General features: G+C 39.9%; 1 protein-coding gene across 2 annotated transcripts in view; it reads left to right on the forward strand.

The window, feature by feature from the left end:
- The window catches only part of NEDD1 (NEDD1 gamma-tubulin ring complex targeting factor), a 58,064-nt gene extending 36,162 nt beyond the window's left edge, over window positions 1-21,902 (forward strand). The window contains exons 10-16 of one of the 2 annotated variants that reach the window (XM_026648855.1): window positions 981-1,028; window positions 1,389-1,618; window positions 3,451-3,607; window positions 5,306-5,462; window positions 15,947-16,013; window positions 18,462-18,569; window positions 20,870-21,902. In XM_026648855.1, coding sequence (XP_026504640.1) covers window positions 981-1,028; window positions 1,389-1,618; window positions 3,451-3,607; window positions 5,306-5,462; window positions 15,947-16,013; window positions 18,462-18,566 — 764 coding nt within the window. In that variant the 3' untranslated portion in view covers window positions 18,567-18,569; window positions 20,870-21,902. Of the gene's footprint in view, window positions 1-980; window positions 1,029-1,388; window positions 1,619-3,450; window positions 3,608-5,305; window positions 5,463-15,946; window positions 16,014-18,461; window positions 20,817-20,869 lie in introns of those variants that run through there. The other variant, XM_026648853.2, reaches the window with a different exon arrangement.
- The last annotated feature ends 3,084 nt before the right edge of the window (window positions 21,903-24,986 follow it).

Consider the following 24,986-nt stretch of genomic DNA (forward strand, 5'->3'; position numbering starts at 1 on the left):
AACCTGTCACAATGCAGATGAATTTTTGCTGTGTGCTGTGTCTGGCATCATCTTGTGCAGTACTTCTCCTTACAACAAGGCTCAGAGAGCTTAATGCTTTTAGTTTTGCACATATTGCACAGGATCCTATCTTTTTGCAGGCTTTGGAAAACTAGGATTTTTTTTTTTTTTAAGTAGGCAGACAACAAACTTTCATCAGAACATTTGTAAAAATGCAAGAGTTGTCTGTAAGAAAATATCAGTGTTGAGTGTCAATAAAAATACTGCCACTGTGGTCATTTGAATACTTATTGTCCGAGATGGGCCTATGGTGCACAGTCCAGATCCAAGTTTTCCCAAAGTTCTGGGATCCGGGTTGCTCCTCAGACTCTTTCCCTATGATACATATTTTTAAAACTTATTAGAAACAAAAGTATGAAATAGACTAACATGGCGCTCAAATATCCAGAAGGCAACTTAATAAGAAAACAATCAGAGGCATTATTTTTATTGATTTCTAGGAGTTTATGTTGATGGGGAAGTTAGAGTAGTGCGTCTGCTTTCACCTTTGGGCTCTGATCCTGAAAGCACATGCACTAATGTGGATCTCTGCACCTGTGTGCAATCCTATTGGAAGTCATGAATCTGTATAAGTAGAGCCCTACAAATCTGCGGATATCTGCAGACCCTTTTTGTGGATCGCAGATCAGATGCGGATACAAATTTTGTATCTAGAGCCCTGCAAGTCTGCGGATATCTGCCTTTATCTGTGGACCATTTCTGCGGATCGGATGCAGATACAAACTTTGTATCCGTACAGTGCTCTATGTATGAGTGCAAGAGTCCAGAATGCAGAAGCAGGAGTCCAGAATACAGAAGCTGTTCCTGTTTCATAATTGTTAATTGCTTATTATTAAACTACTGTGTTGATGTAGAATACTGACACAGATTCAATCTACACAAGTTTTAAATTAACCTTTATTTTTGTCAATATTTTGTAGATGTTGCAGTTTACAAAACAAATGAAGATCTTCCAGGAAAAGGAGATGGTAAGCGTTTTTGCAGTGCATTTCTGTTTACTGTCAAGGCCAAAAACAAAACAAGCCTGGTTAGCCAAGGCATTAACGCCAGTTTTATACTGATATGACTCCATTGAAACCAAACCATTCATGCAGTCAAACATCAGTGGAACTGCACTGGTATAAAATGGACATAATAATGTCAGGGCCCAATATGTATAATGTTGGGTGTGCTGTGTAACAGCAAATCATAACTGTTTTAAGAAAAGCATTCCTGTAGGTAATCAGTACTGCAGGATAAGGGTTTTCTCTCCATGTTTGCTTGTTTATGTGTTAATGAATACTTCAGTGTAAGCCAGAAAAGCCTTTTGTTTTCTCTTTCCCTTTCAGGTTTGGATTTTCAGCCCTACTTTCCTGGTTTGGATTTCCTTCCCCAATTCAACACTGTGTTTCCCATAAAAAGAAACACAGTAGGTGCTTGCATGCAAGGGACACGTTCTAGCCCCTTACATGCATTTGTGGGCTCTCCTATTAAAGAAGAAGATGAGCATCCAAATCAAGATGCTGAAGCTACAAAAATAAATATTGGAAAACAAGAATCTAGAGAACCCTTGAAACAGGTACTCTATGCTAATTCCTCTCCTAAGTGATTGTTCTTTGTTTTGTTTTTAAGTGTCTGCCTGTTGCCTTTTACCTGCAATAAATACTTTTATTTGGAATTTGCCAAAAATTGTTCCAGGAAATGTGTACTAAAAGGACTGCAAAATAACCCTTAGATGTCACAATAACCTTACAGTGTCTCTGTCTTACTCCAGTTTAGACCATTCTGATTCTTGATCTCTTTAAATGTCTGACTTACAATGAATCACTTTTGAGGAGTCTCTTGTGGTCTTGAGCAACATGATATGAGTTTACATCCTTTTTTAAAAAGTCCTTGACATTATAATACATGAAACCAATGAAGTCCAGCTATACTACAATGCAGAATATTTTTAATTTCTGAATAGTTGGGAGCTATTATTTCTTGACTTAGAAAGCATTTTCCACAAAACTCATAGGACCTAGAAGGGGGAAAGTGTCATTTCTTTTGAGGTGGTCTCTGCTTACTCCTCTTTATGAAATCTGCTTCCACCTCTGTTGCTGTTGAGATTCAGGAACTCTCTAGAAAGCAATACTTGCAGCACTGAACCTTTACAGCTAAATTTACAAAAGGCCCACGTCATTCCAGTTCTTTTCTTTCTGTAGGCAGCTTTGAGTATGAGTTGGTTATGAGGCTGATCTTTGTGTCTCAAGAATCTGTTGTTGTTATGGGTCCTCTGTTAGTGCCAGGATCTACCCAGATAATAGAGATGTGGTACTAAGCCAGCACCTGCCAAACATCATCTTCCATTGGAACAAGCCATAGCAAGTTTCCCCTCAATGTCAGGGTTTTCCTTCACTTTGGAAAAGTCTGTTGCAGCACAAGACTTTTGGGCACAGTCCGCTGAGTTTCAAGCAGGTTCTCTAGCTGAGGATATTTCAGGCATGTCCTCATGAACAAAGGTAAGAAACTGAGAGGTCTTCAGTGCCAGAGGTCTTGGCACTATCCCAGAAAGGGAATAAACACATGAGCCCAAGAACTGTGTGGTCATACTACCTCCAAGGGCACAGTTGAGGCTGAAGGTTTTTTTGGCTTTTCTTGTATTGCTGACTCCCTGTTTTTCTCCAATTGTGGCTCATGTGGGACCTGTAGCACCATTACCAGAACATATGGCTTTGCTACTGGCTAGAGGAGATAGTTCTACTCTCTTAAAAAGAGAAGAGAACTAATTAATCTGCCATATTTTTTCTGCTGAAAGGAAAATACTGCATTAGTCATTAATAGTGTCTGTTTCCTTCTACAATAGTAAGTAGATACTGGGTTTTACCATTCTAATACTAATGCAAAGCCAAGTTTTTGAGGTCAGCTTCAAGGATATGCTGTAAATATTTGTATTTAAATTGTAGTTTGCATTAGTCACTAGAGTTGGTTGGAAATTTTTTGTCTAAACACTTTTTTGTTAAAAAATGCCAACTCAGTAAAACAATTTTTCTCCCCAGAAACTTTGTTAGGAACATTTCAGAGAGGACTATCTGTGTAATCTGATGTGTAGGGCATTCCTGATTTGGAGCAGGTCTCCTACATCCCAGGGGAGTTCCCTAACTGCTAGGCTAATGGGTGTTCTGGGATTGGTGCCCTCATTTCTGTGAAAAATGTCAAAAGGTCTGTTTTGTTCTGATGTGGAACAAAAGCAAATTCCAAAATCTCAAAATTTTGGGGGAAATGGAATCATTTGTTTTCTAGCCAGACCTATTTGTTCCAGCATTCCAAACACAAAAATACATAAGAGGTAATGTAGATCTTAAAATGTAAACCGTCATTAAGTACAACTGAAGTGTTACAATTATTACTGTTTTTAATTTGACTTACAAGCTTTCAAAATTGAGCTCATCGAATGCTGAGTCTGGAAATTCAAATACTCCACTTTTGCCCACTGTAATCAAGACTCCGGAAGCAAATGAGAGGCTAGGGAAGAATATTCAGGCACTCTTGATGTCCGATTCACCAGTAAATGGTACTACCTCAGCAAGTAAGTGTGTGGAAGTTGTCTGGTTTTACAAGTGGTTATTGTGTGTTATGATACCTAATGTGAAAACTGTCACAGAAGTGACTTTAGCATTAAAACTGAATTAAAGGGCAAGTAACTGTGAGGAATTTTTTTTTTATAGTGTACTAAATATAACTTGAGCTGCTTAGATGTAGGATAAAATAATCAAAAGCATCTAAGGGCTTGTCTAAATGAACGCTTGGGTGTAAATATAACCTGCTGAACATTAAGTGTCTCTTTGTGGACCCTGCTGCCGTGCACTTAAAGTTCCCTCATGCATTTTGATCTACTCCCTTTTCAAAGTCGGGTAGCTGAAAGTGCACTAGGGAACTTTTAGTGTGCGGCAGACTTACACTTCAGCTTGCAGCAAACTAAGTGTCTGTGTAAACACTCCCAAATGACTTGGGAGCCTAAAGGCCAGATCTACAAAGGTATTTAGCTGGTTAAAGATGCAGGTAGGTACTTGGTAGGATTTTCCAAAGAGCCTGAATTAGACATATATCTCAAGAGGTTTTGTAAATCCCACTAAGCACCTAGCCACATCGTTAGTACTTTTGTAGATCTGGCCCTTAGGCTCTCAAGTCACTTAATCTTATGGGTAAAATATTCAAAAACATAGAATCATAGAAATATAGAGCTGGAAGGACCCCCATAGATTATCTAATCCAGTACCCTGCACAGAGGCAGGACTAAGTATTATCTGGAGCACCCCGGTTGATTGTTTTGTCTAACCTGTTCTTAAAAACCTTCAGTGATGGAGATTTCACAACCTCCCTAGGTAATTTGTTCCAGTACTTAACTACCCTGACAGTTTTCCTAATGTCTAACGTAAATCTCCCTTCTTGTAATTTAAGATCATTGCTTCTTTTCCTATCCTCAGTGGATAAGGAGAACAATTTATCACTGTCCTCTATATAACAACCTTATACGTACTTGAAGACTGTTATCATGTCCCCCTTCAGTCTTCTCCAGATTAAACAAACCCAGGGGATTTTTTTTTTTTTTTGGTCTTTCCTCAAAGGTCATGTTTTCTAGACCTTTACTCATTTTTGTTTGCCCTCCTCTGGACTTTTTCCTGTTTATCCACATCTTTCCTGAAGTGTGATGCCCAGAACTGGACACAGTACTCCAGTTGAGGCCTTTTCAGTGCTGAGTAGAGCAGAACTACTTCTCATGTCTTGCTTACAACACTCCTACTAATATATCCCAGAATGATGTTTGCGCCTTTTTTTTTTTTTTTTTTTTTTTGCAGCAGTATTACGTTGTTGACTCGTTTAGTTTATGATCTATCTCTCAAGACAGATGCCTTGTGGAGTAACAGAAGTTTTCTCTTAGGCCTGGTCTACACTAACCCCCCAAGTCGAACTAAGGTACGCAACTTCAGCTACGTGAATAACGTAGCTGAAGTCGACATACCTTAGTTCGAACTTACCGCGGTTCAGACGCGGTCCACACGCGGCAGGCAGGCTCCCCGTCGACTCCGCGGTACTCCTCTCGCCGAGCTGGAGTACCGCAGTCGACGGCGAGCACTTCCTGGTTCGACTTATCGCGTCCAGACCAGACGCGATAAGTCGAACCCAGAACTTCGATCCCCAGCCGCCGAACTAGCGGCTGGGTGTAGACCAGCCCTTAGTCTCCTTCTCCATGTTCACTCTAATACGCTTCATTTTTCTTCTATAGGTCCAAAGATAACTTCCTCTGTCACTGCGGGAGTTGCCAGTTCATTATCTGAAAAAATAGTAGACACCATTGGAAGTAATAGACCAAATGCACCATTGACATCAGTTCAAATTCATTTCATTCAAAATATGATACAGGAAACGCTGGATGATTTCAGGTAAAGTATGTTCATGCAATGTTTGGAATATTTCATTGACTTGATTTTTTTTTTTTTTTTCAATTGAATTTTGTAACTTTATATGAAGTGTTTAATACAAACTCTGGATGGCAAAACAAATCATTCAATTTTGTATAATCAGAATTCAGCTTTTCAACTGAAGTACGGTAAACATGCTGTAGATATTTCCATTGATCATCAACCTGTCTGTCTAATATTAGGGTTTCTGTTAGGACTGTCAAGCGATGAAAAAAATTAATTGCGATTAATCACGCTGTTAAACAATAATAGAATACCATTTATTTAAATATTTTTGGATGTTTTCTACATTTTCAAATAGATTGATTTCAATTACAACACAGAATACAAGTGCTCACTTTATATTTATTTTTGATTACAAATATTTGCACTGTAAAAAACCAAAAGAAATAGTATTTTTCAGTTCACCTAATACAAGTACTGTAGTGCAATCTCTTTATCATGAAAAGAATTATGTACAAAAAAACTGCATTCAAAAATAAAACAATGTAAAATTTTAGAGCCTGCAAGTCCACTCAGTCCTCCTTGTTCAGCCAATCGCTGAGACAAACAAGTTTGTTTACATTTGCAGGAGTTAATGCTGCTGGCTTCTTGTTTACAATGTCACCTGAAAGTAAGAACAAGCATTCTCGTGGCACTGTTGTAGCTGGCGTCACAAGATATTTACATGTCAGATGTGCTAAAGATTTGTATGTTCCTTCATGCTTCAACCACCATTCCAGGGGTCATGCATCTAGGGGTGCCAACTTTCTAATCACACAAAACCAAACACCCTAGCCCTGCCCCTTCCCTGCGGCCCTGCCCCCCGCTCACTACATTCTCCCTCCCTTGGTGGCTCGGTCTCCCCCTCACTCACTTTCACTGGGCAAGGGGGTTGGGGTGCGGGAGGTGGGTCCAGGTTGGGGGGGTAGGGTGAGGGATTCGCAGTGTGGGAGGGGGCTGCGGTTTGAGGCAGGGAGTTGGGGTGCAGGAGGGAGCGAGGGCTCTGTCTGGGGGTGCTGGCTCTGGGGTGGGGCTGTGGATCAGGAGTTTGGGGTGCAGGAGGGGACTCCAGGTTTAGGGGGCCTCAGGGCTGGGATTGGGGCTCGGGGTTGGGACGCGGGCTTACCTCAGGTGAGCCCTCTGGCCCCCCCCGCCTAGGAGCTGGACCTGCTGGCCGCTTCCGGGGCGCAGCACAGATCCAGGACAAGTAGGGACTAGCCTGCCTTAGCACCGCCAACTGGATTTTTAATGGCCCAGTCGGCAGTGCTGACCGGAGCCGCCAGGGTCCCTTTTCGACAGAGCGTTCCAGTCGAAAACAAGATGCCCGACAACCCTACAGGCGTCCATGCAGATTATGGGTTTTGCTCGATAACAATCAAAAGCAGTGTGGACCGACGCATGTTCATTTTTATTATCTGTGTCAGATGCCACCAGCAGAAGGTTGATTTTCTTTTTTGGTGGTTTGGGTTCTGTAGTTTCCGCATCGGAGTGTTGCTCTTTTAAGACTTCTGAAAGCATGCTCCACACCCAGTCCCTCTCAGATTTTTGGAAGGCACTTCTGATTCTTAAACTTTGGGTTGAGTGCTGTAGCTATATTTAGAAATCTCACATTGGTGCCTTCTTTGTGTTTTGTGAAATCTGCAGTGAAAGTGTTCTTAAAATGAACAACATGTGCTGGGTCATCATCCGAGACTGCTATAACATGAAATATATGGCAGAATGTGGGTAACAAGAGCAGGGGACATACAATTCTCCCCCAAGGAGTTCAGTCACAAATTTAATTAACGCATTATTTTTTTAACAAGCGTCGTCCGCATGGAAGCATGTCTTCTGGAATGGTGGCCAAAGCATGAAGGGGCATACAAATGTTTAGCATATATGGCATGTAAATACCTTGCAATGCTGGCTACAAAAGTGCCATACAAATACCTGTTCTCACTTTTTGGTGATATTGTAAATAAGAAGAGGGAAGCATTATCTCTTGTAAATATAAACAAGTTTATCTTAGCGATTGGCTGAACAAGAAGTAGGAAGGACTGAGTGGACTTTTAGGTTCTGAAGTTTTACGTTGTTTTATATTATTTTGTTTCTGAGTGCAGTTATGTAACAAAAAAAATCTGTAAGTTGCACTTTCATGAGAAAGAGATTGCACTACTGCACTTGTATGAGGTGAATTGAAAAGTACTATTTCTTTTGTTTACAAATATTTGCACAGCAAAAATGATAATCAAGAAGAATATACACTTTAATTTCAATTACAACACAATACAGTATATGAAAATGTAGAAAAACATCCAAATGTTTAATAAATTTAAATTGGTATTCTATTGTTTAACAGTGCGATTAAAACTGCGATTAATCACAATTTTTTTTGTGTTAATTGCGTGAGTTAACTGCGATTAATTGACAGTCCTAGTTTCTGTATCTCCTATCACTGAAGTATCAATGGTCCCAATACTGCAAACTTGTAAGCTTGTGCGTAACTTTATTCATGTGAGTAGTCCTATTGATTTCAATAGGTTGATGCCATAATGGGGACTACTCATATGAATAAATTTTACATACGTTTGCAGGATTGGTAAGCTACATGCTTTTTGGGTAAGTTTAGATCTGCATGTTGAGTTCCTTAGTAGATTTTGTGGTGTCTTCTGTTGCTTCTCCCTTTTCTAGAAATAGGAGTTTCTGCTTTGGGTACTAACTATTTTGGGAGATTCCCCCCCCACCCTTTCCCGGGGCACAATCCAACTCGTATTCAAATCAATGGAAAGGCTGCTATGGACTTCAGTTGCAGTTAAATCAGGTTTGATATGGCTCAAGTTAGAGTGAGAAAGTTTGTTGCCATCTTAACATTTTTGAAACAATGCACTCAAATAGAGATCACTGGATCATTAATTTTAATATGATAGGTCAGGTGTTACAAAAAACCATTAAATAGGTCTCAGTATCTTATACTTTGCCTTCACTTCTGCTTTTTTCTTTTGGTGGAAATTTATTGAGCCAATCACAATATATATATATATTTTTTTAACAAGAAAATAAATTGTTCAAAGCAATGCTTTGAGCTTTTCTCAGGATCTAAATAACTGCAAAGCTATTAATTCAGTTATGCACTGCAGTATTGAGTGCAGCTCTACACAAAATGAAGCCAGTATCGTAAATGAAAAACGTTGGTTGGCATCCATTTGTTGTGCATGTGGAGCTGTTACTAAAAGTTCTCTCGTTTTTTGAAAACAAAAAATGCCTCACTAAAAGCCGAAGGAATGGCTTTTTAAACAGCTTATCTCAAAATATAGGAACATTCACCATAAACCTCCTAACTCATTGTATCGTGGGTCCAGTGCATTGCATTTCTTGGAATTCTAGATTTTGGAAATGGAGAGGAAAAGAAACACTAGATGACATAATGGATTTCCCTGCTGGTAGAAAATTGTTCCCTACAATTTATTTTTTAGTGTTGTTTCCCAGCCTTGTTTGTATCTAAAGAGTTCGGTCTTCTATTGGGAAACTGAAGAGCTTTTTTTCTGGTGTGACATTCAGCCCGACCTTTACTCTTTCTTGCTTTAGGCTTTAACTCAATCAGTTTAGCCCATGTTAAAGGCAGTTTGCCTTGTTGATACTAGGTTTAAAACCAGTTAGTTAGAATTTGTTAGCAAATGACACACCTTCAAGTCCTAGCCTAGACAAGTCTAGTCCTAGCCTAGAGAAGGCCGACTGTGACTAAGGGTACGTCTACACTACCCGCTGGATCGGCGGGTAGCGATTGATCTATCGGGGATTGATTTATCGCGTGTAGTGTAGACGTGATAAATCGATCCCCGATCGCTCTCTCGTCGACTGCTGAACTCCACCTCAGCAAGAGGCGGAAGCAAAGTCGACGGGGGAGCCGTGGCGCGCCGCTAGGACACGAAATAAGTAATTTTAATTCGATCTAAGATATGTCGACTTCATCTACGCTATTCTCGTAGCTGAAGTTGTGTATCTTAAATCCGATTTCCCTCCCCCCCCCCCCAAAAGCCTGATACAGCTCTGAGGTGCAAACTGCCCCATTCATTTTAGTGGTTGGTAACACAGATAACAATTGTGATACTTCAAATGTGAGCATTGTTAGGTATTTCATTACTTATCAAAGCATGTAAGAAAGGAGAAGAAATGCTAGTCTACGCTACAAAGGCTTTGCTGGTACAGCTGTGCCAGTGCAACTATACCAGCAAAGCCTCGTAGATGTAGACTCAACATATGCCAGCAAAAGGAGTTATTTTGTCAGTATACTAAAACCACCTCCTCGAATGACAGAAGCTGTATTGGGTGCCAAAGGACTCTTGGCAGTATAAGCTGTGTAGGGACAGAGGTTTTTGCCAGCATAGCTATGTCAGGAAGGGGTGTGGTTTTTCAAACCCCTAACCCACATACCTATGCTGGCAAAACTTTGTAGTGTAGACTTGCCCCAGTAACTTTATGAAGTTCTGCAGTTGTGTAGGGTTTTAACAACACCTGGCTGGATTAAAAGGGAGAGAAGGTGATTTTAGACGCCTAAAGGGGCTCAAACTAGCTGTGACAGATAGTTTAGCTAAGGATTTAGCCACACCTGGAAATATTCCAAAATATCTATTCCTGAATAATTATTATAAATTGGTCCATCAATAGTCCAGGTCTGGCTCAACTGTACCTACAGATTGAGATCACTCATTGCCGGGAGTTCTCATAACCACAAAAAACCTATCAGGGTTCTGGAGGGATTCATTTAGGGCTTGTCTACACCTGAGAATTTACCAAAATAGCTATTTTGGAATAATTATTCTGGGATAGTTATTTTGGTATAAGCCCCTATGGGACTACTTATTCCAGACTGTGAAAGTGCCTTTGTAAATTGGAAGGAAGGCACTCTTATTCCAGAATAAGAGTATCCACATGGGGACTTATCCCAAAATAACTCTTCAATGATTATTCTGAAATAGCTATTTTGGTAAATTCTCAGGTGTAGACGACACCTAATTTAATTCCTCCAGAACTCCAATGGGTTTTTTTGTTCTTTTGAGAACTCCCATCAATGAGTGATCAATGGTAGAGTTGAACCAGACCTGTGCAAAGAAGGACTATTGAGGGACCAAACTATGATGTGATGGGGGCGGGGGGGGGTGTTTGTTTTTTCTTTGCATCCCAAAATTTTTGGATTGTTGGGTGGAGTGTCTGTATTCCCCACTTTTTCTCCCATTTTCTTTTACAAACTTGGGTCTAACTTGTTGTGCAGCATCATCTCAGGTCTTCCTTATTCTTTTCAGCCAGCACCAGCATTCTTATGTTTGTGTTGGCTTTGGTTTTCTCTCCTCCACAGTCCCCCTCCTTGGACTGAGTGCCACTTCTTTCCAGACAGCCATCTCCGAAAATGAGCCCTGCCTTGTGTTTGATTTTTATTTTTTTAAACAGATCCTTTGTGTTTAAATTTTTTTTTTTACATAGCACTCCCTAACGTCTAAGGTGTGTGTGTGTGTGTGTGTGTGTGTATATATATCTATCTTCCTACTGTATTTTCCACTGCATGCATCTGATGAAGTGGGTTTTAACCCACAAAAGCTTATGCCCAAATAAATTTGTTAGTCTCTAAGGTGCCACAAGTAATCCTCGTTCTTTTTGCTGATGCAGAGTAACCGGGCTACCACTCTGAAACAGGTTATTTTGTGACTCTTTCAAAAGTCATTTGTATATTATTTCTATAGGCTGTTTATACAAACAGAGATGTGGCACTGGTTTCTATTTTCCGTTGAAAAAATTGCAGGCCAATTATATAGATGGAAATTAATAATTTCACACACTTTTACTCTAACTGGAAATGTTGTAAATTGTGTTGGTTCTTGTGATAGTCTTTTTGTCTTTCTCATATGTATACAACATTGTATAATATTTCTTCTCTTTTTTGTTGTTCAAAACATTTTCTGGTGTCTCACAATAGCTTTGCTCTGATGTGACAGAACTATTGCTATGCTACTAGCAAAAACTATTTATACTATTACACTGATTACTTCTTTGTGTCTTAATATCATTCCATCTACTCCAGAAGTGCCTCGCTCTCTCGCTCTTTTTTTATATGTATTTCAAGAGAAAATACCATAGCTTCTTATGTTTATAACCTACAGGATTTAATCAAGAAATATAATAAAAATGTATATTTTTCCCCCTCTTGGGAGTCTTCTTGTCTTTCCCTTTCTTGTCTTAAGAACCTACAGTTCTTAAGAAAAAGGTTCAGCTTCCTCTTCTGTGACACTAGGGAAGTCATCCTTAGAATGAAGAAAACCAGAGCAAAATCTTTTAGTTCCTTATCAAATAAACCAGGGAGCATGGAAGGAAATTGAGGCCAGGCGGCTAATGGTGGAAGCTCATTGTGTGACAGGAGGAATATGTTTGAGTGAGGAGAGAAAGGGGTAGATATTCCCTGGTAGAGGGAAGGGATGTGGTGTCCCAAAATGGGGGAAAGAGAGCTCGTGTCACTGTTTGGGTGGGGAGTACCTGCCACTCTTGTTACAGCCACTAAATTTTAGCAACAGCACAACCTAATGGTATATATTACCTCCTATGTGTCTGATAGATTTTTATTTCTGCGTCTTTTAAAAGGCTCTGAAAGTAGGACTCTGTGGAGGGCACTTAGTTTGTGGAAGCCGAGGGCTTGAATCTCCTACAGCTAGCTTTTAATACAATTTTGTTTGAACATTTCATTGCTAAAGGGGGGAAAAAATGAAAAAACGGGGGGAAATCAAAGAGAAATGGCATATCTATAATTGTCTGTGACGCAAGTCTCATATATTTGCATGTATATCGACCCAGCTCCCACTGAGTTAGTTTTAGATTATTGATATTTGTAGTGGGAGAGAAGCAGTCTTAGGCTATGACCCAAAAGTTTTGCCCCCTTCATTGTACATGTATTCATTGGCCTCTTAGAGAGGGTACAGAACTCTTTGGTCAGTTCCTGAAATTGGCATGTGTGCACTTGTGATCCAAATCTTTAGAAGAGTATCTGCCTCTAGAGAACACCAATTAAAACAATTTCTCTCTTATCATTCTTCCAGCCTACACCACTGTATCCTCCTAATGTATTTATAATTGTAGTTGAATAAAATATAAGGGCCATAGTCTTTTGCACTTTCAGACTTTGAAATGAAATGTAATTAGTTGTTTGTGTAACAGAAAAAAACCCCCCACAGTAGCATCAATTGGAATAGCAGAATCACACTGTGGTGTTACTTTCCAGGCTCAGGTTAGACTCATAGACTCATAGACTCATAGACTTTAAGGTCAGAAGGGACCAACATGGTCATCTAGTCTGACCCCCCGCACGACGCAGGCCACAAAAGCTGACCCCCCCACTTTCCCTTATCTCTGCCGCTGAAGTCTCCTGATTGTGATCCAAAGACTTCAAGTCGCAGAGAACCCTCCAGCTTGTGACCCCTGCCCTATGCTGCGGAGGAAGGCGAAAAACCTCCAGGGCCACTGCCAATCCACCCTGGAGGAAAATTCCTTCCCGACCCCAAAAATGGCGATCAGCAGAACCCCGAGCATACAGGCAAGAATCTCTAGCCAGACCCTCATTTTATACACACACACACCTACCTTAGACGTTAGGGAGTGCTATGTAAAAAAAAAAATTTAAACACAAAGGATCTGTTTAAAAAAATAAAAATCAAACACAAGGCAGGGCTCATTTTCGGAGATGGCTGTCTGGAAAGAAGTGGCACTCAGTCCAAGGAGGGGGACTGTGGAGGAGAGAAAACCAAAGCCAACACAAACATAAGAATGCTGGTGCTGGCTGAAAAGAATAAGGAAGACCTGAGATGAGGTTTGGAAATGATTTTAGGGATAGCACTCCTCAAACAGGTAGAGATTAGTCAGAATCCCTTTGTACCTTCATTGATGATGCTCAAGTCTTGTTGAGTTTATAGAACTTTTTTGTGTGGAAACACTTGTTGCATACTTAAGACTGTAGAATGTTTTACACGTAATGTCTTTATTTATGAAAAATACATAATATGCTCTCCAAAATTACAGCACTTACTGGGTACATGTTTTCTGAGAATTTATAGATAAATCTATTAGTTTGAGTTAATTTTAACTTAAATGGATCTTTTAAGACATTTAGCATTTGATGTGTCTCTCTCTTTTGTCTTTAATGATTTTAATAACTAATGCAGAATCAAGCTTCCTATATAGTCGATTCTCCTTAAAATCATGAATATGCAGCATTAGAAGACTCTTTTTTTTTTTTTTTTTGATTAATGACCATTTTTGCCGGGTTTGTGTTTTTTTTTATGACTGAAGGTTTCTTTCAGCAAAGGTTGAGAATTGTTTTACTACAGAGAATCTCACAAATAACTGCTCTCTTTGGAAATGGCTGCCATCTCCAACTGTTTTCAATGGAACTAAGGCTGCAGGCTGCCCTTAAAAACGATGGCCATTGCCTCCATTTACTTGCTTCGCACAGTGCAAATCTTTGCTTTCTCACAGCACAGAGGGTTCTACGTTGCCAGAGAGCAGCTTGGCATCATTTCTATTGTGAACAAGAGGAGGTGGCCATTTTGAAAGAGGACAGTTCTTTGAATGATTTCTCCTAACAAGAGGATCATTCTTCTGCTGCTCCTGTAATGTGCATTCATGAAAATAGTGGCAAAAATTACAATAACCTAACTACCTTTCAGAAGCTACCCATTGATTCATGTCTCTTCAACAGGGGGAATACTTGTATGCATGCAGGGGAATTTTGGGGGATCAGAAGGTGAAATTGGGGGGGGGTGGCATGTGTGCAGGGGACTATGGAGGATGAGGGTTTGGGGAAAATGGGGTGTACACGCTGGTTGTTTGTGCTGCTCTGACAATGCAAAGCGTCTGCAAAGTATGTTTAATTGGCCAGTGTGTTCTCACTGCTTTGAATCTGGCTCTAAAAGATACTGCATATTTTCAAAGCATTAGCAATATTACATGTAACATCCTCTGAGTTGTTTGTTTTGTGTGTTTTATCTATGAATTTTTTAATTAGAGAAAAGAGTTTCTCTGGAAATTTGTTAAGATGAACCTCATCAGTTCACTATGGATGGCAGATCCCTTTAAAGAGCCTAGGTTTAAGGATTGCCCATTTGTAAAATACATTTTCTTGCATCAAACCTAAGGTTCATCAGCTGGGGCCTCGATTGGGAGACTCTGCTCTGACCCATATTTTATGGAGTAGGCTAAGAGTTTTTAGGACAAATTCTAAATCAGAATAAATTGTGAGCCCTTACTCAAAATCCCAGACTCTGGATGCCTCAAAGTTTGGTGCCAAGAGATCCTGACTGTTGAGGTGGGTTGAATGGTGTGGAAGGCTGTTGCCTCGGACTCTCTTTTGAGTATTCTTCAAGGACTAGAAATTCAGAGAGGAAAGATGGAATTACACCAGTGCTCCCCGGAATCCATTTCACCTCCAAGTAAACTAAAAATAGTGGATTCATTAAGGTGCCAGTACTGCGATTCTCAGGTTGCCAAGTGCAAAATTCTCATTTGAGGGACTTCTCTGTGCTGGGAGATAGAGCCCAATGCCAAAGATTAAGAACCTTTCAAGTTAAAGATCTGTACTGACACTACTCAGAAGGGTTTGGGGGGGGGGGGGTTACTTGCCAGTAAAAGGAGGCCTTCAAATAGATCATCAGTACAGATTCATATTCCCCACTCTCTTGGAGTTTACTGTAGATTCTTAGGAAATGAGGACAAAGAGGTCATGCCTTCTTACATCACTTGACCTGAAATGTGCTGTGGACTTGGCAAAGTCTCTATGGCCCATCCTAATCACTGTTCCAGACCATAATGCAGTGTGCAGGTACCTTCCAAAAGTGTGGACCTGTACTGAAAATCTTCTTCTTTAATTCCAATTACAGGTGAATGACTTTCATTTATTGAGCATCATTGCTGTGCATCATATTGTGTGACTGAAGGAGGCTTTTCTCCTCCAACAAGGTTAACATTCAAATTGAACACTAAAAATACAATACAAATCTAAGATAAACCTATGATGCATCAGATGAAAGGCCAATCTTTGGATCACTGGTTAAAAGTAAAAATGTATTTCTATTGGCATTCCTGGTCCTGTTAGCAAAAAGAGGACAAGCTCTCAAATGTTCTGTATTGTTCTGCTCTTAAAATCCTTTTTCAAGGACTATGAACAAGTATTCATATAATCACTAGATGAACTGTTCTTGCAGAAACTTGGGAGTAGCTAGAGACATGAGCCATCCTGAATGATTTATTACAATTCTACTTGTCTTTCTGCACCAGTTAGGAGTGCGGATAGTCATTGTCCTTACTCCTGTGTCCAGGATATCCCATAGTGTTATAAGACAGTTGGTTTTGTGTTTTTTGTGTGTGTTTTTGGGGACTAGAGGAAAACTAATGTCTTTATGGAATTGACAAGAAAGGTATCATTTGGGACTTTTTATACTTTATTCCTCCAGAGAAGCATGCCATCGAGACATTGTGAATTTGCAAGTGGAGATGATTAAACAATTCCATATGCAGTTGGTATGTACAAAGAACAGTATGAAAATGTATATAAGTAATGCTGAAGGGTACCTGCTGCTTTACAGATAAAACTGAAAGTTAGATGCTTGCCTTACAACCTAAATAGAAAACATACAGAGAAGGGGTGGGAAACATCCACATATTAATATATGTATTAATCTGTATCAAGCTGAACAAATGAACTGTTGAAATCTAGTAGACTACCAAAAGGCAAATTAAACTAACCAATAACTTTTTGATACATGTGATACCAACAAGAGAAATTGACTATCATTGGTTCCTCTTCTTTCTCTCTTCCTCCCTTTTATAGGCTCTGCTGAATGCTAGGAGAAGCAGACCTATTTTTATGCTCTCAGCTAGTGCTAACTATACAGTATAACACAGAACACTGCTCCATATGGTGATGGTCTTCCTACTTAATATCCTAAAACAAAATCAAATTACTTGCTTTTTATGTTCTTAAACTATTTATTTCTTACCTTGTCCATATTCATATGGAGAGAAAGCACTGGACTGGGACTCATGAGATTACCATTGACTCTGAACTACTGTAGTGCAAACACTAAAAAGAATTCACATTAACTATATTTTTATTGAGCTTACATGGGCTCAACTTGAAATGAGACTCTCAGGCTACGTCTTCACTACCCGCCGATCCGGCGGGTAGCAATCGGTTTATCGGGGATCGACTTACCGCGTCTCGTGAGGACGCGGTAAAATCGATCCCTGATCGCTCTGCCGTCGACTCCGGAAATCCACCTCGACAAGAGGCGGCAGCGGAGTCGGCGGCAGCGCGGCAGCGGTCGGCTTTCCCCCGTCCTCACCACCAGGTAAGCCGACCTAAAATACGCAACTTCAGCTACGGTATTCACGTAGCTGAAGTTGCGTATCTTAGGTCGGAACCCCGCTGTAGTGTAGACCTAGCCTCAGACCTCTAGTTTGAATGCCTTGGTTTTGCTGTGAGCAGAGGGGGAAACAAATGTTTCCATTAATGAAGGAGGAAGGTAAGGCTGAGAGGGAATGTCTCTCTGCCTTCACCTCTTCCCCAGTGTTTCTTCTCCAATTTGGAGTTTGAAGGAAACTAATCTGTTGTTTAATGGCTCCCTTTTACAGAGGCTAGGATGGTCAATCAGGCTTTGAGGCCGCCTTTCATGTGGGAGAAGGGAGGATTGATGTCTCTCCCCCTTATCTTTTGAAGAGGAAGAAAGGGATTGTTTTTGCCAACACCAGCAATGTTTTCTCTGGTGTTTGGAGTCATGGACAAAAAGGAACTCCCTAACCATGGGGGAGAGACTCCACTTGTGATCATGTGAGAGTGGGTGTCATACAAGAAAACTGTGTGTAGGTGGGGCCATCTTTATACTGGAGCAGGGTGGGAAGACAGAAAGAGCAACTTGGAGTGTGGAGCACATGATGATTATTTTATTTTATTTTAGATGTTCAAGGGAGTATTTGTTTGAGGTGCCAGAATAGCCCTGATGATCTTACTCTGTGAGGCTAGATCCAGCTAACGGATTCATGTGAGCAGATATCTGGCCATGTATGAAGCCCCAGTGACTGCCATGGGTCTCAGCACAGGCACAATAAATTGCAAGATTGGGGCCTTAACACAGATATGGCTCCAATAAATGGAAGTAAAAAAACAGACTAGAGGGAGAAGAAGAGAGGAAGGACAAGGGTAAAACTAAATAAATATTGTTAGTTACCTTGGCAATAGAATTTCCTTTTAACAACCATTACAATAGGACACTGTATCTGCATTAGTTGTTGCTGTGATAATTATAGCATCTGAGTGCTGATGGAGATCCTGGAACTTGTAGAACATACTCATTAAAACAAAACTACGATGCAAAATATAATTTGAAATCACCCTACATTACAAATCTTGGGTTTTATAACAAAAATGAGAAGAAAATTCACACAACATCTTTGGGTTTTTTGCTTGTGGTTTGGTAGTTTAAGCAGAAGAATCAGCTAGTAATTGAATGGGTTGTTTACATGCTGAAATGGAGTAAGGAAATACCTTAAGAAATTGGAAGTCTTTAATCTGTTTTTCAAATTAAGCTAATCTATAAATTATTTTAAGATTTTTCTGATATTTGGCCTACATAAAAAATCTTTAGTATCCAGCATTGGTCATTCTTCTTTTAGTGGAAATGGAAAAATATATTCCCCTTCTTAAAACTGGGACAAAAGCATACTTTGATAAAATATCCATTAAAGAATAGGGAATTAATGACGCAAGTGCTGTACACAACAAAAAAAAGTCATGTTATTAACTTATCAAAAGTTTTGTTTTTTTTTTAATTTCTTTGTGAAAAAGATACAGTATATTCTCAGGTTGTTATTTATATTAATTTTCATCTGTTCAAAAGATGAAATGGCAGAGAACAAAATTTGAAAAGTAAACTTTAGCTGTTGCTAAGAGGGTTTTTCTCTTTTCTCTAGAATGAAATGCATGCCTTGCTTGGAAGATACTCTGTAAATGAAAGCTTAGTAGCTGAAATTGAGAGACTACGAGAGGAAAACAAAAGACTAAGGACCCACTTCTGAAAGGTCCATACAGAGCTTATTTTCTTGGCATTTCTTGAATTTTGTACTTTAACCTTCAAGACGTCATCTACCGAACACTGAAGTCGTGTATGAAGACCAGTATTGTTTTCTTGAACTCAGAAAACCTCTTCTTTTAAATAAATGTTATAAGACACAATACTTAACTGTAAAATTTTTAACAGAGATAAATCTGCACTAACAACCGCTGTAAAGAATGTGTTCGTATCTTTATGGTAAACTGACTTGAAATACATGTGTTGTCTAACAGGAAAGCTAACAGGATAAGTATTTTATCGGAGCTTTAGCTGTCCACGAAGTGCCTTTTATAAATGAAAAGGAAACAGGACAAATGTATTTTCCATAAGAATGTTTTATATATACCTACTGTCAGAACTATGTAGACTGACGCATTATTTTACACTTTTGTCAGCAGCAGTCTTTTTAGCTTCAGTATTTCGACTATTTTTGTCAAAAACCATATTGTTTTCAGTATGACATTTTGGAGTTTTGTTTCTGCATAGCTGGGAAAAACAGGGAATCTACTAGTAATTATCTGATTAACATGCGGTTATAAATAACTCAAAACTTTTCCTATATGGAGCAAAACTTGGGTTCAGTCTTGGAAATATTAATGAATGTGATATCCTCTTGCTTGTGGTTTTTTTTTTTTTTAATGGTTTTTACTCTTCCGCCACTGATTCTTCCTCTCCCTTCCCTCCTCCCACCCCCTTCCCTCCTCCCACTTATAAATGTTAAATTTTAGGATGAGTTTTTGTTAAAATTTAGTTGTGTAAACTAGAATCCTTTCACTTACGTAAGTCTGAATATTTACATAATTTAATGGCATATTGATAACTTACCCAGTTTCATTGAATATAACTTGTAGCCTTTGAAATGTTCTGAGTGAACACACTTAACCAGTAGTACTTTACCACTACTGTAACTTTCTTTTGGCCATGCTGAATACCAAATTAATTCATTTGTCTTAGCTATAAGCTAACATGGCTGCATGTGTCATGCCAGTACTGTTAGTCCAGCAGTATAACACTGCCAGGCCTATTCTTGCAGTCCTTAGTGAGGCAAAATATCTGAAGTGAAATCCTGGCCCCGTTGAAGTCAATGGGAGTTTTGCTACTAACTTCATTGGGGCCAGGGTTTCGCCCACAATCACACCAGTGAAAGTGTTGCCTCAGCAAGGGCTGATCAGGCTTTGCTACAAGTGCCTTTTGCAGATGATGTTCTGAAGATCTTAAGATACCCACAACCATTACATGATGTTCCAATTGAAAAGAAGATTTCAAAAAAGAAAATACTGAGAACACGGAGTTCATTAGCTACAACATGTAATGTTTATCTCCAGCATGACATTCTTCCAATAAATGAAAAAGCCATAACAAAACATTGTCTGTCACTTACTTAAAATAATACATTGCAAAGTATGAAACATGCAAGAAAACTATTTGAATCTTGTCACCATCTTTAACGTGATTTTTTTAAAAGAAGGAAGCATAAGGGAGCGGCTCCTGTATTTTTTTACAAGCTAGTTAATTATTTTTTCTTGTAAAAAATTGAATAATATTGGTGTAACCTTCAAAATGATCAGGACTTGAATATCAGTTTGTAGTTTATTGCTACTATGTTCAAAAGAGCTTTAAAAAAGTGTTTCTATATTGAGTTGAATTCAAGGAAGCAGAATAAATTAAACTTATTTTTAGTAATTTAATGCAAATGATGTACAGATAACAGTATTTTGTAAAGCTTTTGTAAGTTTGTAGAATGAGTAAGCAATTTCTGACACTCAAATTACTAGCCACAAACTTGTGAAAAAGATGGTGGTTAAAAGTATGGCAAATCTTTCACAGTTCTACAGCATGCATTGTTAAGCTGATGTAGCACCCAAACATGTCCAGACTCTGTTCCCAAGGCTTTCACACCAGAATGGCCATAAAATAGCAGGGAATTGAAAGAGCATCCTGAGTATTTGTCTGCAGATATCACCAAGACTTTTTTATTCAGAACCTTGGGTAAACTTCTGAGCTTCTGAACAAAGGACATCGCAACAGCAGTGATTGAAGAAGAAAAGGTTTTGACCTTTGTCCTGAGGCTTGTTTCCTTATCTCAGGATTAATGTGGCACTGGTGACTCGCAGAGACACTCCAGCAATCCTGATAGCCCCTAGGGGGGCAAATAGCATGTTTTACTTGTACATAGATCTGAACTGTATTTTAAAATAAAATTCTTTATTTTAACTCTTAGAACAAAGCACTTGTGGTAACCCTTTTTTTTTTTTAATAATGATGCAGAAGTGTGTATGAGTCAGGAAGAAGACTGCAAACTAGGGATGGGCCATGTCTTATGGAAGTTTCTAAGCTCCAGAAGTCTCATTGAATCCCACCTTGGAATCCCTTGTTGAGTTGAGCGTTGCAGTATCTCCCTCTACTTTTGAATGTGGCAGCCATCTAAACGAATTGGTGTTTATGGAAATGTTCCATTTGTACCATGTGATTCTGGAGTAATAGATATATCTGACTTAGAAATGGGTATGATTATGACAGGATCGATGGCCGTTGCTGTAGAGCACTTTCAAATAAATGTTTTTGGGAAAGGCAGAGTGCATGTTTTCTACCCCCCTTCTCAAGTACTGGTGAGTCTGGGATCCTGGATTCTCCTCCCTCCTGTGCAGTCATTTCCTGGACTCATATATGTTTCCTCTTCCCTCCCTCTTCGAAAAATAAACAGTTTAATTTTTTCCCCCTTGTCTTGGTTTATAGCAAGATAGATTTTAGGATGAGTATTTCCTATCTGGGAACCTGGATTCTGGAATTTGACTTATATATCAGGCGTGTATATAATATATATGCATTTTTAAAATGGGCTTGGTGTCAGACTGAATTTTTTTGACAGTGCTAAGAAATGTGATAGTCTTTTAAAAAGATTTTACTTAAAAAGGCAGCATCATTGATTAAATATATTTGACACCTGTTAAGATGCAAACCAGTACTACTTTTCCAAGAGGCTGTCCACTATATTTTAAGGATAATATTTCTCAGAATATTTGAACTGTAGAATGTACTTCATAATCATTTGTTGGGTGTTTGGAGAAAAGAGGGTGAATATTTAGTTTGGGGCCAAATGTATGTTTATACTACATTATTCTAAAATATTTTTGTTTCAATAATAGCATGAAGTAAAATTTCATCTTCTCAGGAATAAAAATTATTAAATGATGATGATATTTTGTAATTAAGAATAATCAGTACTAAGCAGCTATAGATGGTTGACCTAAATTTACACTAGGAAAAAGGAAACCTGTTAAGATGTTAAAACAATTGTAAATGTAAAATTAGCCTTTTTATATTCTCTATGAAATGTATTCTATATAATGTCAAATATAATAAACTCTCAGAAAAGGTGATTGCCCACAGTGCAAGGGGCATATCTCAAATGTAGGAAGTTATTTCAATAGCAGTGTAAAAATACATGTTCAGCCTTATGAACCCACAAACTCTCTGGTAGTAGTGGATTCATGTAAAAATGCATGTATCTTTTACTTATAAAGGCAAAATCACTGTGATTTGGTGACCATCACCGCCACTAATGAGGAAATAATGGTTTCAAAACTTGGCATTAAGCTATCTATCTGAGGAGGCATGCTAGAAAACAAGAGGACAATTTGACTGCATTTTGTCCCAGTTATTAACTATATGAAAGATGACTACTCTGACCAGAAATTAGAGCCACAAATTCTATCTTACTAGAAAAAATGTGCATTGAATGAGTAGGACTAGCATGCTGTACAGTTGCAGAGAAGATACCTTTAGCACAATGAAAGGCCACCTATTTAATCTTACATAATTACTATACCATTCAAATGACAACTGTTTTTATAGCTAAAAAAAGTTACAATACTAGTAAGCCAAACATTGTGAACAGTCTGAAATCTAAGTTGAAATAATCACTGTTACAGTAGGGTTTTAAAAAAATATATTCTAGGTCCTCAGACTGACCAGTTCCAGCTGCATTGACTTCAATGGAATAAGTGAAATCAGAACTGGGGCCTGTGACAGATGACTGGGATCTCAATAAGGATTATTAATCTATGTCCCAAAATATGATTTATGTTCATATTCATGTTCTCAAACTGTGGGTCGGGACCCTAAAGTGCATTGCAGCCCCAGGGCCAGCGTTCAACTCCATGGGACCCAGGGCTGAAGCTGAATCCTGAGTGCTTTAGCCTGGGGCAGCAGAGCTCGGGCTTGCTCCACACACGCTCCCGCTCACATAGTAATTTTTGTTGTCAGAAGGGGATCTCAGTGCAATGAAGTTTGAGGACCCCTGGAAGCAGAGATCAGACAGTATTCACCCACTGGTGAGATAGTCACAAAACCAGTGATTTCAAGGCATTAAGCCTGAATGAGTTAAGAGACAATGTCAAAGTCTAATGGCTGTCCTAGGGGAGTCTCAAAAACAAGTTAAATAGGGTGAGTCAGACCTGGGAGAAGCTCTTTGAGAGACCCTGAGACTCACCAGGAGGTTTGGAGCTGGCTGAGAGAATGTGGAAGTCTGTTCTTCCTGTAACTTAAGAAGAAACCCTACCTAACTGCGGTCCAAAGAGGAGGCTCAAGCATTAATGTCCCAGCTTCTAATCCTCTCTTCCCTAGGAGTGAGCATCAACATCAAAAAATCAACTTTGAACCCTACTTGGTTCCTGAAATGCATAGGAGTTTGCATCGATGTGACCCCACGAGCTTATCTGGCACAGGACAGATTCCAGACCCTACTGGACCAAATAGCCCTGGTAACCTCCAACCCTTTGGTCTCGGCCAGGAACCTGCCTCTCCATCCTAGGGCAAATGGCGGCATGCACATATGTCATGCCCTTCGCCCGCCTGCACCTTTGCTGTCTAAGCTATGGCTGCAGAGAGTCTATTCTCCTATGCACCAATCCATGGACACCATACTCAGTATTCCACTAGACGTCATCTCTTTGGTGGTGGACAGCCTGCTACAAATCTGCTCCGGAATGCCATTCCTCCCATCCTCACTGACCATGACAGTCATAACGGACACATTACTCTCAGGCTGGGAAGTTCACATTGAAGAGCACATGACACAAGGCACCTGGACCACAGGAGAGACCAGGATGCACATAAACACACACAAACTTTGTGTAGTATGCAAAGCATTCCACGTGTTCTTACCAGCTGTCTGCTATTGCCACAGTATACTACATAAACAAATAAGGGGGCACGAGGTCCCCAGCACTGTATATGGAGGCAATTCGCCTCTGGGAATGGTGCATCGCACATCATATCCTTTTGGCAACAGCCTATCTGCCTGGCACAGAATGTGATCATAGATTCTCTCAGCAGGAACTTTGCAATTGATCACAGATGGGAGTTGCACGACATGATAATCTGACATCTTGGGGTACACCAATCAGATACCTCTTTGCATCACACACCAACACCAAGTGCACCCAATATTGCTCCAGGGGAGGACGTGGTGCCCACCTACTGGGCAATGCTCTGGTCATCGATTGGTCAGACTGGATGAACTATGCCTTCCTCTTCTCCCCCATACTCCTACCTCGTGTCCTCCACAAACTCCAGCAGGAGAGAGTGATGGCCATTCTGATCGCTCCATACTGGCCTCGCGGATTCTGGTTTCCCTCTTCTCCACATGTCAAAACTGCCTCCACTCCTGCTCCAGACATTTCCAGAACTGCTGACACAACACAACGGCATCCAGATCCATGGACGGCATGGTTTTTGGATAGACACCTCCATTAACATGAGAGTGTTCATTGGCAGGTCCTCTGTAGTAGCCAAAAGGATTCCACAAGGCAATTCTGTTAGGCCAAAGGGGCATGCTTCACCCCCTGGGCCCAAAAGCAAGGTCTTGTCCCCAAACTGGGGGCAACTTCATGCTCTTAGACTACTTCCTCCACCTGAAAACCTCAGGACTTGCTCTCAACTCAGTCAGAGTGCATGCAGCCACCATTAGTGCTTTCCATCCTCCGGTGGAAGGACATTTGATTTTTACCCAACCCTTGACCACCTGATTCTGGGAGAGCCTTTTACATAATATCCACCAATTCAGTGTATTGCTCCCCAATGGGCCCTCCACCTAGTCCTTATCTCTTTATTTAACTCTTCCTTTGAATTGCTGGCCTGCTGGCCTCCTGCCCCCCCCACCCTCTTTTCCATGAAGGTTGCTTTCCTTGTTGCCATTACCTCAACGAGGAGGATTGGTGAGCTGGGAGATGTGGCAACCCCCCTTTCACCATAAGGACAAGATGTCACTGCAACTGCATCCCAAGTTTCTGCCAAAAGCAGTTTCCCATTTCCACCTCAACCAACCCATATATCTGCCTACCTTCTTTACAAAACCACACGCCTCAAACAAGGAATGGCGGCT

The sequence above is a fragment of the Terrapene carolina genome, unplaced genomic scaffold (assembly GCF_002925995.2).
Source record: "Terrapene carolina triunguis isolate 2854851 unplaced genomic scaffold, T_m_triunguis-2.0 Scaffold68, whole genome shotgun sequence".
Classification (NCBI taxonomy): Eukaryota; Metazoa; Chordata; order Testudines; family Emydidae; genus Terrapene; species Terrapene triunguis.